At 39.6% G+C, this 13,775-nt stretch overlaps 1 protein-coding gene across 1 annotated transcript in view; it reads left to right on the top strand.

Annotated features, from left to right (window-relative positions):
- Positions 1-13,775, top strand: part of TMEM86A (transmembrane protein 86A) — a 50,155-nt gene that overhangs the window by 29,000 nt on the left and 7,380 nt on the right. Inside the window, exon 2 of the mRNA XM_060768181.2 lies at positions 11,257-11,521. Coding sequence (XP_060624164.1) covers positions 11,257-11,521 — 265 coding nt within the window. The remainder of the gene's footprint in view (positions 1-11,256; positions 11,522-13,775) is intronic.

Raw genomic sequence — 13,775 nt, 5'->3', positions numbered from 1 at the left:
TTGTTTAAATCACCCAAGTTTGAAATCATAGTCCAGGTCAATCGTCATTAGGTCTCATTCTAGATTGCTATCTCTATTGTTCGAATGCTTGGTCTCATAGCCAGGTTTTGAGTTTTATTATAAAGGATAAGGGGGGGGGGGCAATCTAATGTCACTGGGTAGAGAGTTCCACAGAACTATTTCAGTTGCCAGTCATACCCATCTGAAGTCTGTGAACCAGCAGTCTGTGTCGAGAGGTGGATGGCAAAATGTGAAGTGGTTTCTGTTGTGCCTCAACCTGAAGAATCATAGAATCAAAGAGTCGGAAGAGACCTCATGGGCCATCCAGTCCAACCCCCTGCCAAGAAGCAGGAATATTGCATTCAAGACAAGAGGAGCAGAGTAGTGGACATTTCAGTCACCATTCACCCACTGCCAAAGCTGTAGATGTTAGTGGGAAACATTTTAAATTAAATACTCTGCCCAAGATGAAGTGCCTCTTTCTGCTTAAAGCTTAAAGCTTGGAAAAATAGAATGATGTGGTGGTCCGAGTCATGAATTTGGACGCTTAAGAAACCAGGATTCCAATTCATTGCCAGCCATGGAAACCCACTGGGCGATCTTGGAAAAGTTTCACACTCTGTCAGCTCATGAGGAAAACAAGGCCAACCTTCACCAGAAGTCAGTTCATAACACCAACAGAGTATAAGATCTTTGCATTAGTCCCTTTCACACATACACCCGCATATCTCAATTAACAAAGTAGGTGTGTTTCAGAACATTACTTCTTTAGCAGAAAATTTGGTACCAGAGACAGAAATAACATAGAATAAATAGGAATAGCTTTCTGCCCCAGAAAAGCAGATTAACAGGTTTTACCAAACCTTTTATCCTAAACTAACCTCACATGTGAAGTGAAGCAACTGGGTTAGGTGATCCTTGCTTAAGTAAACAAAAATATTCTGAAGCCTCTAGAGGTCCTTTCAGGCTTTCTTCAAATAGACACCCAGGGAAAGGCGTTTTCCTTCTTTGCCTCTGCTTTTATTATGTTTTACATTTTGGTGGCCACATTTATAAGTCTAGGATTTTTTTAATATGCTGGGAAGAGTTGGGGAAACACACTTTTCTCCCAGTTTTGCTAAAATACTTTGTAAAAAGGAGATTCTTTGTTAGAGGCTTTGGTAATAGAGGTTTGTCTCTGTGTGTATCGCCCACATACAGAATATGTTATTTAAAATTACTGACAAGTTTGCTGTGGATCCTAGAAGAATAGATCTAATCACTATATACACACCTGTGTATGTATGTATGTATACACAAGTCTGGAATAGGCAAAACTACCTGAGTATTCCTTGCCAAAGAAAACCATGAGGTCACCATATGTTGACAGGCAGTGTTAAGACATGTACACACATGTTTAAATTGTTATTAGCATACCGATCATAAATAGGTTAATAACGCATTCCAGCTTCTGCCTCCTCTAGTTAAATGCAGCTTCCTTTTGTTTTCAGCAATGGAAGAAGGCAGTCATCAGAACAGTTTCTGATTTATTTAGATTTTTATTGTTACCAATTTTCAAAATTAAATGAGATTGTATGCTGTTGGCAGAGCTGTCTGTTTTACCATTTTATTTTTGTACAGAGTTATGGAGTAAAGCCATCCAAGAAAACTAGTTCACTAACTTTTGCTATTGATCTTAAAGTGTTTACATAGGGTCCAGCTACACTATAGAGTTAATGCAGTTTCACATCATTTTAACTGCCACAGCTCGGTGTTCTGGATTCTTAGGAGCTGCAGTTTTACAAGGTCTTTAGCCATTTTTGCCAAAGTCATTCACCAAATTATAAAATGCTTCACCAAACTACAAATACTAGTATTCCATATCATTGATGTGTAGTAGCTCATGGTGTCAAACTGCATTAATTCTAAAGTGTTGATGCATCCGTAGTATCTCAGTACTATGCTTTGGTTCTAGGATCTAAGACCTCATAACAGGCAACGATGGGATTGTTTTTAAAAACTGGTTCCCCTCCCCTCTTCTTCCAGTAACACTCAAGCATTTTAAAAGGCACTGCTAAGTTAGCCACCCACAGAGTTGTGTTTGTGTCATTACATCCTCTCTTCTGATGACGGCCAAAGAATGGCAGGGATCTGCAGCCGGGGCCTTTAACCTTCATACCACTCATGCCTGTGTTACATGTGAAACTTCCTGTGTAAAATGCCTTTGCTCTCCTAACAGCCCATTAATTTAATAGCTAGTACATGGGCACACCTGGTGCAGAGAAATGGGATCTCAGAAAGAGAGTGACATGTATTATTGTCTCCTATAACACAGCGTTACAAAGCAGCAGCAGCAGCAGCCATGAAATTAAGGATGGCAAGCTGACTCATGCTGGGGTTACATTTGGAAGCTATAGTTAGCTCCATTTGTAACAAAGTAGCTGACAGTGCAATCTGTGAATTGTTGTCTGTAGTTTCTGATTTAAGGGAAACTGATTTAAGCCACACTGTAGTGGAGACCAGGGTTTCAATTCCCACTCAGCTATAGAAACCCATGGAGTGATCTTGGACTAGTTACACTTTCTCAGCCTCAGAGAAAGGCAAAGACAGATCTCCTCTGAACAACTCTTGCCAAGAAAATCCTGTAAAGGGGTTCACTGATTCGCCTCCTTCAGCTCCCCCCCCCCCAATAAAATTAACTATCCTTCTCTGTCTAGGCCTCTTTTGGAGTTTGCATGGATAATGGAACATAACTGATTCACCTTACGTTCTTTAAACAATTTAAAGGCACACATCAATAATAAGGTGACATTATCACAGCATTTTCTTGGTAATGTTTGTTCAGTAGGGGGTTGAATTTGTCTTCCTCTGAGGCTGAGAGAGTGTGACTTGTTCAAAGTCACCCAGTGGGTTGCCATAGCTGAGTAGAGATTTAAATCCTGATCTCCAGAATCCTAGGCTGGATCTACACTGCCATATAATCCAGTTTCTGAATCCAGATTATCTGCTTTGAACTGGATTATATGAGTCTACACTCCCACTACACTACTTGCTGACTGAAAGGTCAGTGATTCAAAACTGGGGAGTAGGGTGAGCTCCCACTGTTAGCCCCAGCGACTTCCAACCGAGCAGTTTGAAAACATACAAATGTGAGTAGATCAATAGGTACCACTCTGGTGGAAAGGTAATGGTGCTCCATGCGGTCATGCCAGCCACATGACCTCGGAGGCGTTTGTGGACAATGCCAGCTCTTAGGTTTACATATGGAGATGAGCACCAACCCCAGAGTTGGACACAACTAGACTTAATGTCAAGGTACACTGCCATATGATCCAGTTCAAAGCAGATAATTTGGATTCAGAAACTGGATTATATGGCAGTGTAGATGGGTCTCTAGTCCAACACCCAAACCACTTATCCACTGGTTCCCAGTCTATGGATGACTACTTTGAAATCAGTCACTTAGTTCAATGGGACTTAAACCCATGTAAATATCTGTAGGATTGCCTCCTAAAATAATGGTAGAGCATGAAAGTCTTTCTAATCATGGTATATCTCGATACCATGATTTATTGCAATCTTTTATTATTGCATAGGATGCCAACAAGCAGGATTATGAGATATAGTCTATTTTTTAAAAATAGTCTTTGTTAAAGTTTTTACATATTATATAAAAATTGAAAAGAGAGGAGAAAAATAATAAAGAAAAAAGAAAAGAAAAAAATATAAAAAGGGGAAAAAGAAGAGAGAAAAAAGAGAGAAGAAAAAGAAAGAAAAATGAGGAGAAAGAATAAAGACCCTTTGCTGAAGAAAGTAGGGAAGAGAGGAAGGCAGAAAAAGATAGAAAGGAAAAAAAGGAAAACAAGCAACGAGAAACAGAAAGATAGAAAATAAAGAAAGGAGAGAGACAGGGAAAAAAAATAAGAAAGACGAGAATAGAAGATAGAATTCAATGATAAAAAAGGTAAAATTTTCTGTGACTTCTGAGCATGTTCTTTGAGGTTTCTGCCTTTTCTTTCTTTTTTTCTTTCAACTTTTATTTGTTGTTCTCCTCTTCTTTTGTTCTTTCTTTTGGGTGTTGCTGAATTCTTTACACTATTATCTTTTTGTTATCTTGCTTTAAATAGTCTGTGATTTTACCCCAGTCTGTCTCTTTGTTTGAAATTCCCTTACTATTTGACATTAGATAAGTTAATCTGTCCATATTCCTAATTTCTAAAAATTTTACTATCCAATCTTCTATCTTAGGTAATTCCTTTTTTTCTCCAAAGCTTTGCTATACAGATTCTTGCCACTGTGGTCATAAAAAATAGTAATTTATCCTTGTTTAACTCTAGTTTTCGCTCCATCATTCCTAACAAGAACAGTTCTGGCCTCCATGAGATTTTCATACAAAATTCATACAAAAGTACAGGAAATATTAAAGATAAAAATCTCATGGAGGTTTAGTCTATTTTCAAGCTGTTTCTATATCATTGTCTTTTATAAAGAATATGTTTTTCACTGCAGGTGTATATTTTTCCTCTGTGTGCTATCGAGCAGCATCAGAATCTTTATATAAGTTTTTAAAGTCTCCACCTCAAGAATACTCCACAAAAGACATTCACTGATGGCAATTTATCTTCTCTATGTGTGTTCAAGGACAGCAGAAATTGATAAAGAAGACACTGTCTTAAGGACTAAGTTGCAGTATTATACATTTTCTCTTCCTCATTAGAACAGGAAGTGGCTTTTGGGGGGTTAAAGAAATGCTGATGTTTAGTCATATTTGCTGTATTATTTGTGTCTGTGTCTTAAACTTGCAAGATTTTCCTATTCCCTGTATCCTAAATTCCTACAGGGGAACTTAAATCTCTTTGAACTTGGTTCTAGCCAGATTTGCAGAGGACTGAACTTTTAGGCAATGGCTGTTACTGTGCTTTTCTTACGGGGCACAGCAATATGAGGGGAGTTGTAACAATCCTTGTATCCAGTCTTTTGAATGATATTATGGCTTTCCCTCCTCATGATGTGTTGAGACTGTGGCGCAGCTGGCTGGGAGTCAGCTACATTAAGATCACTACTGACCAAAAGGTCATGAGTTCGAAGCCAGCCCAGGTCGGAGTGAGCTTCTGACCATTGTGTGTAGCTTGCTGTTGACCTTTGCAGCCTGAAAGACAGTTGCATCTGTCAAGTAAGAAATTTAGGTACCCCTTATGTGGGGAGGCTAATTTAACTAATTTATGGCACCATAAAATCTCCAGCAAGCAAGCAAGCGAAGAATGAGGAAGTACTCCATCAGTGTCTCAAATGGATGGTGAAGCGACAGATCCCCTGGTGGCCAGAATGCCCTCATGAAAGCTGGAAAGTTAGATAGCCTCTGTGTGTCTGTCTATATATGTTGTGTGTCTATGGCATTGAATGTTTGGAATGTATATGTACATTGTAATCTGCTCTGAGTCCCTGTGGGGTGAGAAGGGTGGAATATAAATACTGTAAATAGATAAATAAATAAATAAATAAATAAGAGGACTTCTGATGCTAAAGATGGCTCGACCTTTCCCTAAGTTTTTGCATGCGAGAACACAAAGAGTGATTTATTATTTCATTTTTTAGGTCAGAGCCACCACAATTTGGTGGTTTGAGGGTTGGACTAGGACACATGTCGACCTGAGTCATATGCCATATAATGCAGTTCAAAGCAGATAATCTGGATTCAGAAACTGGATTATATCCAGTGTAGTTGAGGCCTGGGTGATCTTAGGCTAGTTACACTCTTTCAGCCTTAGAGGAAGGCAATGGCAAACCTCTTCTGAGTAAATCTGGCCAAGAAAACTCTATGATAGGAGGGCGATAACAATAATGCCCTAAGATAGAAGAGAAATTGCTGACTCTCCCTCTGCCTAGCTCTTCTTCACTATCCGGACAGTAGCATTGATGGCTCATTTGTTTGTGGATATGGCATATCAGAGTGTACACCGTACTTATCTGCAATATGAAAAAGTTACTTTTGAGGAATTGTTGTTATGTTCCTTCAGGTCATTTCTGACATGTGGAAACATCTATCATAGGGTTTTCTTGGCAGAGTTTGCCTTCTTCTGAGGCTGAGAGAGAGTCACTTGCCTAAGGTTACCCAGCAGTTTCCTTGTCTGGAGTACATCTCCCCATGTTCCTCAGCCAGTGCCAATCCAAAAATTGTCATTTAAAAAGCAACCTCTCTAGGCTTTTCCTTTGCAATTTTCTGTGGTGAAACTTGTAGGAGAGTCCATTTGCTTTGCGATGGGGCCTCATCTAGCCAGCCCGGTAATCAGGCCTCCACCTGCATAGCTTTAGCAAGGTTGCTGCAATATGGTAGCTCCTATGAAGTCTCTAAGAAAAATAAAACATTTCACCCTTAGGTCACAAACATAGCCTTAAAAAATCCAGAATCCCCCAGAGAATTCAAACCAACTATTTAAAGACAACCTTACTTCCTAGCTCCTCAAATAGGCTTTTATTTTAAGTATTGGGGTATATGGACCTAAACCAGTGCCCAGCAAGAAAGGCATTCACATCCCTCGTCTTTTTGTGAGGCCCTGTGTGAATGCCAGTCTCTATTTAATTCCACTTTGATTAATTCCCTTTTACTCTTTCACTCTCTCTGCACCTCCACCACCGTGCCAGGTTTTCGTCTTTTGGATGCCAAATCAAGTGAAATGGGAATGCGTTGCCAAGAGTTTAATTATATTTCCCTGGCAAAGAGTCATGGCTTGCTCTTTAAAAAGTCAAGCGTTACTGGCTGCCAACTCTACTGTTTCGCACAGCTGAGGAGGGAGACTTTGGAGTCTTGCAAAAGGCTTTTATTTGTGCTGAACCAGGGAGCAATAACGCCACAGAGGCAGTTGTGGGCTGAGGACATGGATAAATCCCAGACGAAGGGACAGTTACCTTGTGATCTGAGCAGCTGGAACATTTCAGATGATAGAAATTTGGTCGCAGTCCAGCAGGGTGAATGAACTCTGAGGCACTGCTGATACAGGGAAACACTTCCCTTATTTTTTCAGATCTTTCACATGTTTTACTGTGCCTGTCGTTCTTACTGACAGCAGACTAAAAGTATAGAGAGCGGATGTATAGTAGCAACTGATTTTTCAAAAATAGGTGATACAGGTAAAGATTCCCCTTGACATTAAGTCTAGTTGTGTCCAACTCTGTGGGGTGGTGTCACCTCCATTTTAAGCCGAAAAGCCAATGTTGTCCATAGATGGCTTCAAGGTCATGTGGCCAGCATGACTGCATGGAGCGCCATTACCTTCCCACTGAAGCAGTATCTATTGATCCACTCACATTTGCATGTTTTCAAATTGCTAGGTTGGCAGAAGCTGGGGCTAACAGTGGGAGCTCAATTCGCTCCTCTCGGTCAGCAGGTTCAGCAGCTCAGTAGTTTAACCCACTGTGCCACTGGGGCCTCCATTCAGGTAATGAATGCCACCAAAACTGGATTGACAAGTGGACTGTTGACAAACAAGACACATGAATCTACATACTTGGGGGCGGAAGGGGAACAAAGTTTGCAGAAGTCCCAATTTTTAGTATATGTGTTGCCGAAGCAAGCAGTTTCAGAAGTAGTAAATCAGCTTCCTCCAAATCTTAGTCCAATGAGAAATGAGTATGTTCAGTAAGAGATGAAATGTAGTGGGACCACTGGAAAAGGGAAAAATGAAAATGGGTGGGAACTGAACAGAGTCCCTACTTAGAAAGAATGGCTGGCTAGAAACTAGAAGTTCTCCTTTGAAGAAGAAGGATACACTGCTGCATTTTGTAGACGGCCCTACTTGTGTCTCTCTTTCTCTGACAGCTTCACTTCTTGTCTGCCATAGAGCCACTCCATCATCTCTAGAAAAAACATGAGTAAATTCTGCAGTCTCTTTATTTATTTATTGGCTTTATTTTAATCTCATCTTTCTCCCAATATAGGGAATTTCAATGATTTAACCAGTCAAGAAGGGAGAAGAAGCCTCTATTTCACTTAGTTACATTGGGCAATTGCATGAAAAATACTGGGAAATCCCTAAGTTTCTGTTTCTTTGCTCTCAGCCTGTGCATTTTCATCTCTTTCCTTGATGTGATTACATTTATGACAGCTTTTCCACAAAGGCAAATCATTTTCAAATCATCATTGCCGTAGCACATCGTGTTCCCCTCAGAACATTTAATTGGTTGTGCAGATGATGTGAAATCGTTCTGTAGGTTAAGACGACTGTGTAAACATATTAAACATCTTCCTGTGAATGCTTTGTTAAAAATGAACCCTATTCAATATGCACAGAATTGTAACTTTAATGAGTTTTTTTAAATTGTGTAATGAGAGGAGTAGCTAATAAATAAAAGGTGTTCAATATTAGTTTAGAACAGGGTTGGGCAACCTCAATAGATAGACTCCAGGGCTAGTTTTGCAATCCAGAGCCTAGTTTGGGATGCTGCCACATTTACCAAATTTCAGTAGTCAAGTGCACTGTATTTTGGTGGCAAACCAAAATTGTACTTTGGTGAGTTTTCCTGACTTTTGCTTACCATAAGGAACCATTAAAGGCTAGCTTTTTTTTTCTTGTTTAATGAGTTTCTGCGGTCTGTTGGAAACATTCAACAGTATTTTCTATAACATAATGTTGATGGTGCCTAGAGGAGCTGCAAAAATATTTTTGGACATTTGCCTGTTATCCCTGGGCTGCACATTACCCTTTCCTTCTTTAAAAGCTTTGGGCACAATTTGCCAAGCATTTGACCTGTGTAACCACCATGGGGCATCTACCCAGATACAGCCCAGGACAGGACTAGCATGCTGTGGCCCTATGAATGCCACCTCTAAAGCTGAAGATTACTGGTATTGTTGATTAGTGATATATATCTTTGCTTCACTTTGGTTTTTCAATTCATCATCATCATCATCATCATCATCATCCTTTAATTACTTATTAATCGCCCTCCATCTGAGAATGCTCTAGGTGATTTACAGCTAAATTGTAAAAGATAAAATACATACATGCAAAAAATAAAATTAACAGGGATCGAATGCTCTAGTAAAGAGCCAGGTCTTAAGTGCTTCAGTAAAAGGCCCTAAGTCACGCATTATTTTTCTCATTTCACTATTTTAATAATAATAATATCTTTATTTCTATCTCACTTTTCTCCCTGAATAGGACCCAAAGCAGCTCACAACATTTTAAAAACAGTACAAACAGCAAACACATACAATAATAAAACTATTTATAGAAATGAGATAAGTAAACATTCTAAATATCTTATAGACAAAATATTCATTGGGGGGTGGGGGGGTGGATTACACAGCTTATTTTAAAAAATGCAAAACTTTTTGCAATAGTGTCCAGAAACCCTTTCTCCTTCAAATGGGAGGATTTGCAAATATTCTTTCTTTGCCTCTTCTTGATTAAGACTGAAATCTGCAGGGATTTAGGAAAACAAAGGTAGATGAAAAATAACCAGGAGGCTTCCTTATGGGAACATGAAATAAGCTATGAATGTCTTTTTAACATCTAGAGGATTAACTCTAGAAACCCCCCCCCCCCACATACAAATAGTTCATTTTGAAACTAGTGTGGATACCTCCCCCCCCCCCCCGCACCCTCCCCGAGTCTTGACCAGTAGAGGTCACAGTGGATGTTTGTACACATTTGGTTCCATGGGTCTACACAAATGGCATAGATGATTCAAGGACCAATGTGAGATTTCAAAACATTTATTTCATCACACAATGAGCCTGTAAATATTAGAAAAAATGGTAACATTACCAGACACATCCAGGGTTACTTTTTATATTTACTGTATATTGTTATTGACACTCACACATTGTGTTGCACCTGCAGAGTTGTTTCAACAATGTGCAACACTCCCATCCAGCTGACACAGCATTAAAGTACACAGTGTAGCATGTGCATTGGTTCTGTGCCTTGCAGGGCCGCACTGATTTGTCAACCACATGCATTGACAGGTAGCCCAAATACATTGCGCTATGATAGCATTTGGCAGAGAGTTCTTTGCAGATATTTTTGCTATGCTGAAGAGGATAGGATTCTGGTTGCTATTAAAATGATTTAATTTAAACCCATATAAAAGTATTAAAATTGAAAAGTATTATTAAAAGCATGATTAAAACCAGTAAATTTAATCCTGAATTTTAAACTCATGTCTTATGTTTTTTTTGTTCTGTGTATTTTAATATGTATTTTATAGAAATACATTTTAATATATGTATTTTATAGTACACTTACAATGATAATGTGTTTTTAGCTATGTTTTAATCTGCCTCAAGCCATAAGGAGAGGCAGGTAAGAAATAATAATAATAATAATAATAATAATTATTATTATTATTATTATTACAGTAAAAAAGTACTTCCCTTTCAAAAAACATTCTATAGAAGCCAGGTAATAGTCAGAAGCCCGTATAAATAATAAAAAACCCTTTACTTGCTGGTGAAACAGGAGCAGGGAAGGGGAACAACTTAGTCTCCCTAGGTAAATAGTTGAAGAGACTTGGAGGAACCATTGAGAAGGCCCTGTCACCTTTCCTGTTGAGTATGCCTTTGATAAGGGGGGGCAGAATGTATTTATTTCCTCACCCCAAACGTACTCCTAATATAGAGACTCTAGGATCAAAAAATAAAGCTCTTAGCATTTTCATCATCCTGGAAACCTTATTTTTGGACAAACTATACCCCAAAAGGGTGTTTTTGCCCAAGCTCTGTTTGTGTGCGTGTATGTTGATCCTTTTTTTTAAACAAAAAATGCATGTGGGCAAGCTGCAATTGCTCAGCTCTGTCCACAATAGAATAGGCATGGCTGCATGCAGTCTTCAGAGCTTAAATGCTGTGCAGATGTGCAGCTGGGTCTTTTTCCCCTAGGTTTCTATTCAGGAGGGAGACTCACTCCATGTATGAAGCAGCCACTAAGCAGTGTAACTCCTCAAAGTCCGCATAATGAATCAGATTGATTTCCAAGGCTTTTGTACTTTAGAGAAATAAACCCAAATCTCTTAAGCCCCTTATTTTTGGCATGGAAAAGTCCAGCAAGGTTTGTACAGCTGGTGACGCAGGAGGAAGGGAAATATGGGAAAGTTCGAGAAGCTGTTGTCCTTGCTTCTGATCAAAGATCCTGACACAAAGGGGAAAATGGGTTTTTGGAACCAAGGGGTTTGTGGACCTATTTTGTTTTACCACCTCTGCAATGCCTACACTCATTAGTTGTGATGTATGTGCGAAGGGGGAGAGAAACTTATGAGCCAATTTCTTGTTTCTTCTAGGTGAAAAGTGAAGGCCCTAAACTGGTGCCCTTTTTCAAAGCCACCTGCGTCTACTTTGTCCTCTGGTTGCCAACTTCCAGCCCTTCCTGGTTCAGTGCCCTTATCAAATGCCTGCCTATCTTCTGCTTATGGGTTTTCCTGCTGGCTCATGGGATCAATTTCCTGGTGGCCCACCGCAGCGCCTGCAGAATCTTTGCTGGCTTGATATTCTCGGCAATAGGAGACGCATTCCTCATCTGGCAAGAACAAGGCTACTTTGTTCACGGTCAGTATGGTCTTCAACTTTTGAAGGACACATGCCTTGGCAACTAAGCATTTGAAGCACATACAGGGAATTATAACTGACTAGCCGTCACTGTCACATGGTGCTGTGGCCCAGTCTGTATATATGTGTTTTTTGTGTGTATATGTGTATATATGTTTGTTTACATTTATATATGTTGTTTTGCACACGCATTGTAATTTTTTTTAATTTTTTGCCTTCAAAGACTCTTCTGCTGTGTTTTTCTGAGTGATGATCACTTGTTGCCTGATACATGTATTGTGTTCAAATTTGGTGTCAATTCGTCCAGTGCTTTTTGAGTTATGTTTATCCCATAAACAAACATTACATTTTTATTTATATAGATTAAGCACACAGCACTGATGTTTGTACATGAGCAAACCTGGGGAAAGTTACATTCTACAGTTCTTAGAGTCCCCTGCCAGGATGGCCATGGGTCAAGTTAGCTGGGGGATTCTGGGACCTGTACCCCAAGAAAGCAACTCTCCTAAATTCTGGGCTAGAGACAAACCATATTTTAAACAGGAACTGAAGGTAGTGTGCCAGAGCTGCTATTACATGTGATATATGTATAACATTAATTTCTTTATTCCTACTGTTCTTTTTTTGGTAAACAGTTTTTACAGATTTTGGAAGCACTAGTAAAGTCTATAAAGCCTTTGAACAAAAGACCCAAATATAGAAGGCACAGTCAGCCTTCCATATTGATAGTTTCTGTATTCATGGATTAAACTATATGTGGTTCAAAAATATTTTTTTAATCCCAAAAGCAAACCTTGATTTTGCAGTTTTCTATAAGGGGCACCGTTTTACTATGCCTTTTTATACAATGGGGCATGCACATCTACGGATTTAGTATTTACAAGGGCCCCCTAGAAACAAGCCCACCAGATAACAAGTTTCCGCTGTATAGGGCAATTACTGAGTATTTGATGAAATTAAAGAATTACTATCATTATATCAGAATGTACATTTTTCTACTGTCTGTAGATTAGATAAGTAAAATCAAGCCATTTATGTAGTATGTTTTCCTTTTCCTCTAATACTAATTCTGTCTAAATACAATATTTTTTTAAAGTGCATGAAGCAGTGGTTCTTAAACTATTTGATGCAGGAGACTGCTAGGTTTGGATCTTTCGTACTCAACATGCCAGGGACCACATTTGTTCCCATTGGATACAACTGGGTTTTTTCCCCTGGAGAATTGCCATGGATCAGCAGCTGAGAGCCTGTTGACCAGCCCAATTTGAGCGTCTTTAGCATAAGGGAGAAAAAAACAACCATTCAGTCATATTCTAGCTATTCCATAACTTCCAACTGCTCTAGTTTGATAGGAACAGCCTGATTAATGGGCAGCCATTTGACTTGCTCAGCTGCTTTTAAAATGCCCCAGTTTCTCCCTCCTGTTCCCACTTTCCCATTGTGTCCTCAGCTTATAGCAACTGCTGCAAACTGAATTGTAAGTACATAAATAGGTTACACATAATAAACCCAGCAGGAAGTAGTAGATGCTTTTCTTGGTGAGATCCCCTTTAAATTCACCACCCCGTATCTCTGTCCAAATGTCCTGGTTTTCATATATGCAGTGTTGGAAGGCATGTTATTCATGCCTCCAATCTAAGTGTGACTGTGTCTTCAATATACTTTTCAACATATAGCAAGCCTATGAATTTCACATGCATTCATAGGCAAGGAATACTCAGAGGTGATTTGCCAGTTTCTTTTTCTGAAATGTAGCCCACAGCAGCTGGTTTTTTGTGGGCAGTCTCCTATCCAGGTACTAAGTAGGACTGTTCCTGCCTAGCTTGCCAGACGTAGGCTATATTTCAGAGGAAGGAACAGGATGTGGTGCCTTAAAAGTATTTAGGGACATCTAGCTTTCCAAAACTAGCATTTCCACACATTCATTGTCTCTGTGAAGAGCCCCCAGCGATGCAATGGGTTAAACGCTTGTGCTGGCAGGACTAAAGACCGACAGGTCAGAGGTTTGACTCTGTGTGGATGAGCTCCCTCTATCAGCTCCAGCTCCCCATACGGGGACATAAGAGAAACCTCCCACAGGGATGGTAAAACATTAAAACATTTGGGGGTCCTCTGGGCAACATCCTTGTAGATGGCCAGTTCTCTCACAACACAAGCAGTTTGCAGTTTCTCAAGTTGCCCATGACATGAAAAAAAATTGACTGTGTGTATCTGTGTTGAACAGTGTGGGTGGGGAACAACCCCACACCCTTGT

The sequence above is a fragment of the Anolis sagrei genome, chromosome 1 (assembly GCF_037176765.1).
Source record: "Anolis sagrei isolate rAnoSag1 chromosome 1, rAnoSag1.mat, whole genome shotgun sequence".
NCBI classification, from domain to species: domain Eukaryota; kingdom Metazoa; phylum Chordata; class Lepidosauria; order Squamata; family Dactyloidae; genus Anolis; species Anolis sagrei.
This window is presented reverse-complemented; position numbering and strand designations above follow the sequence as displayed.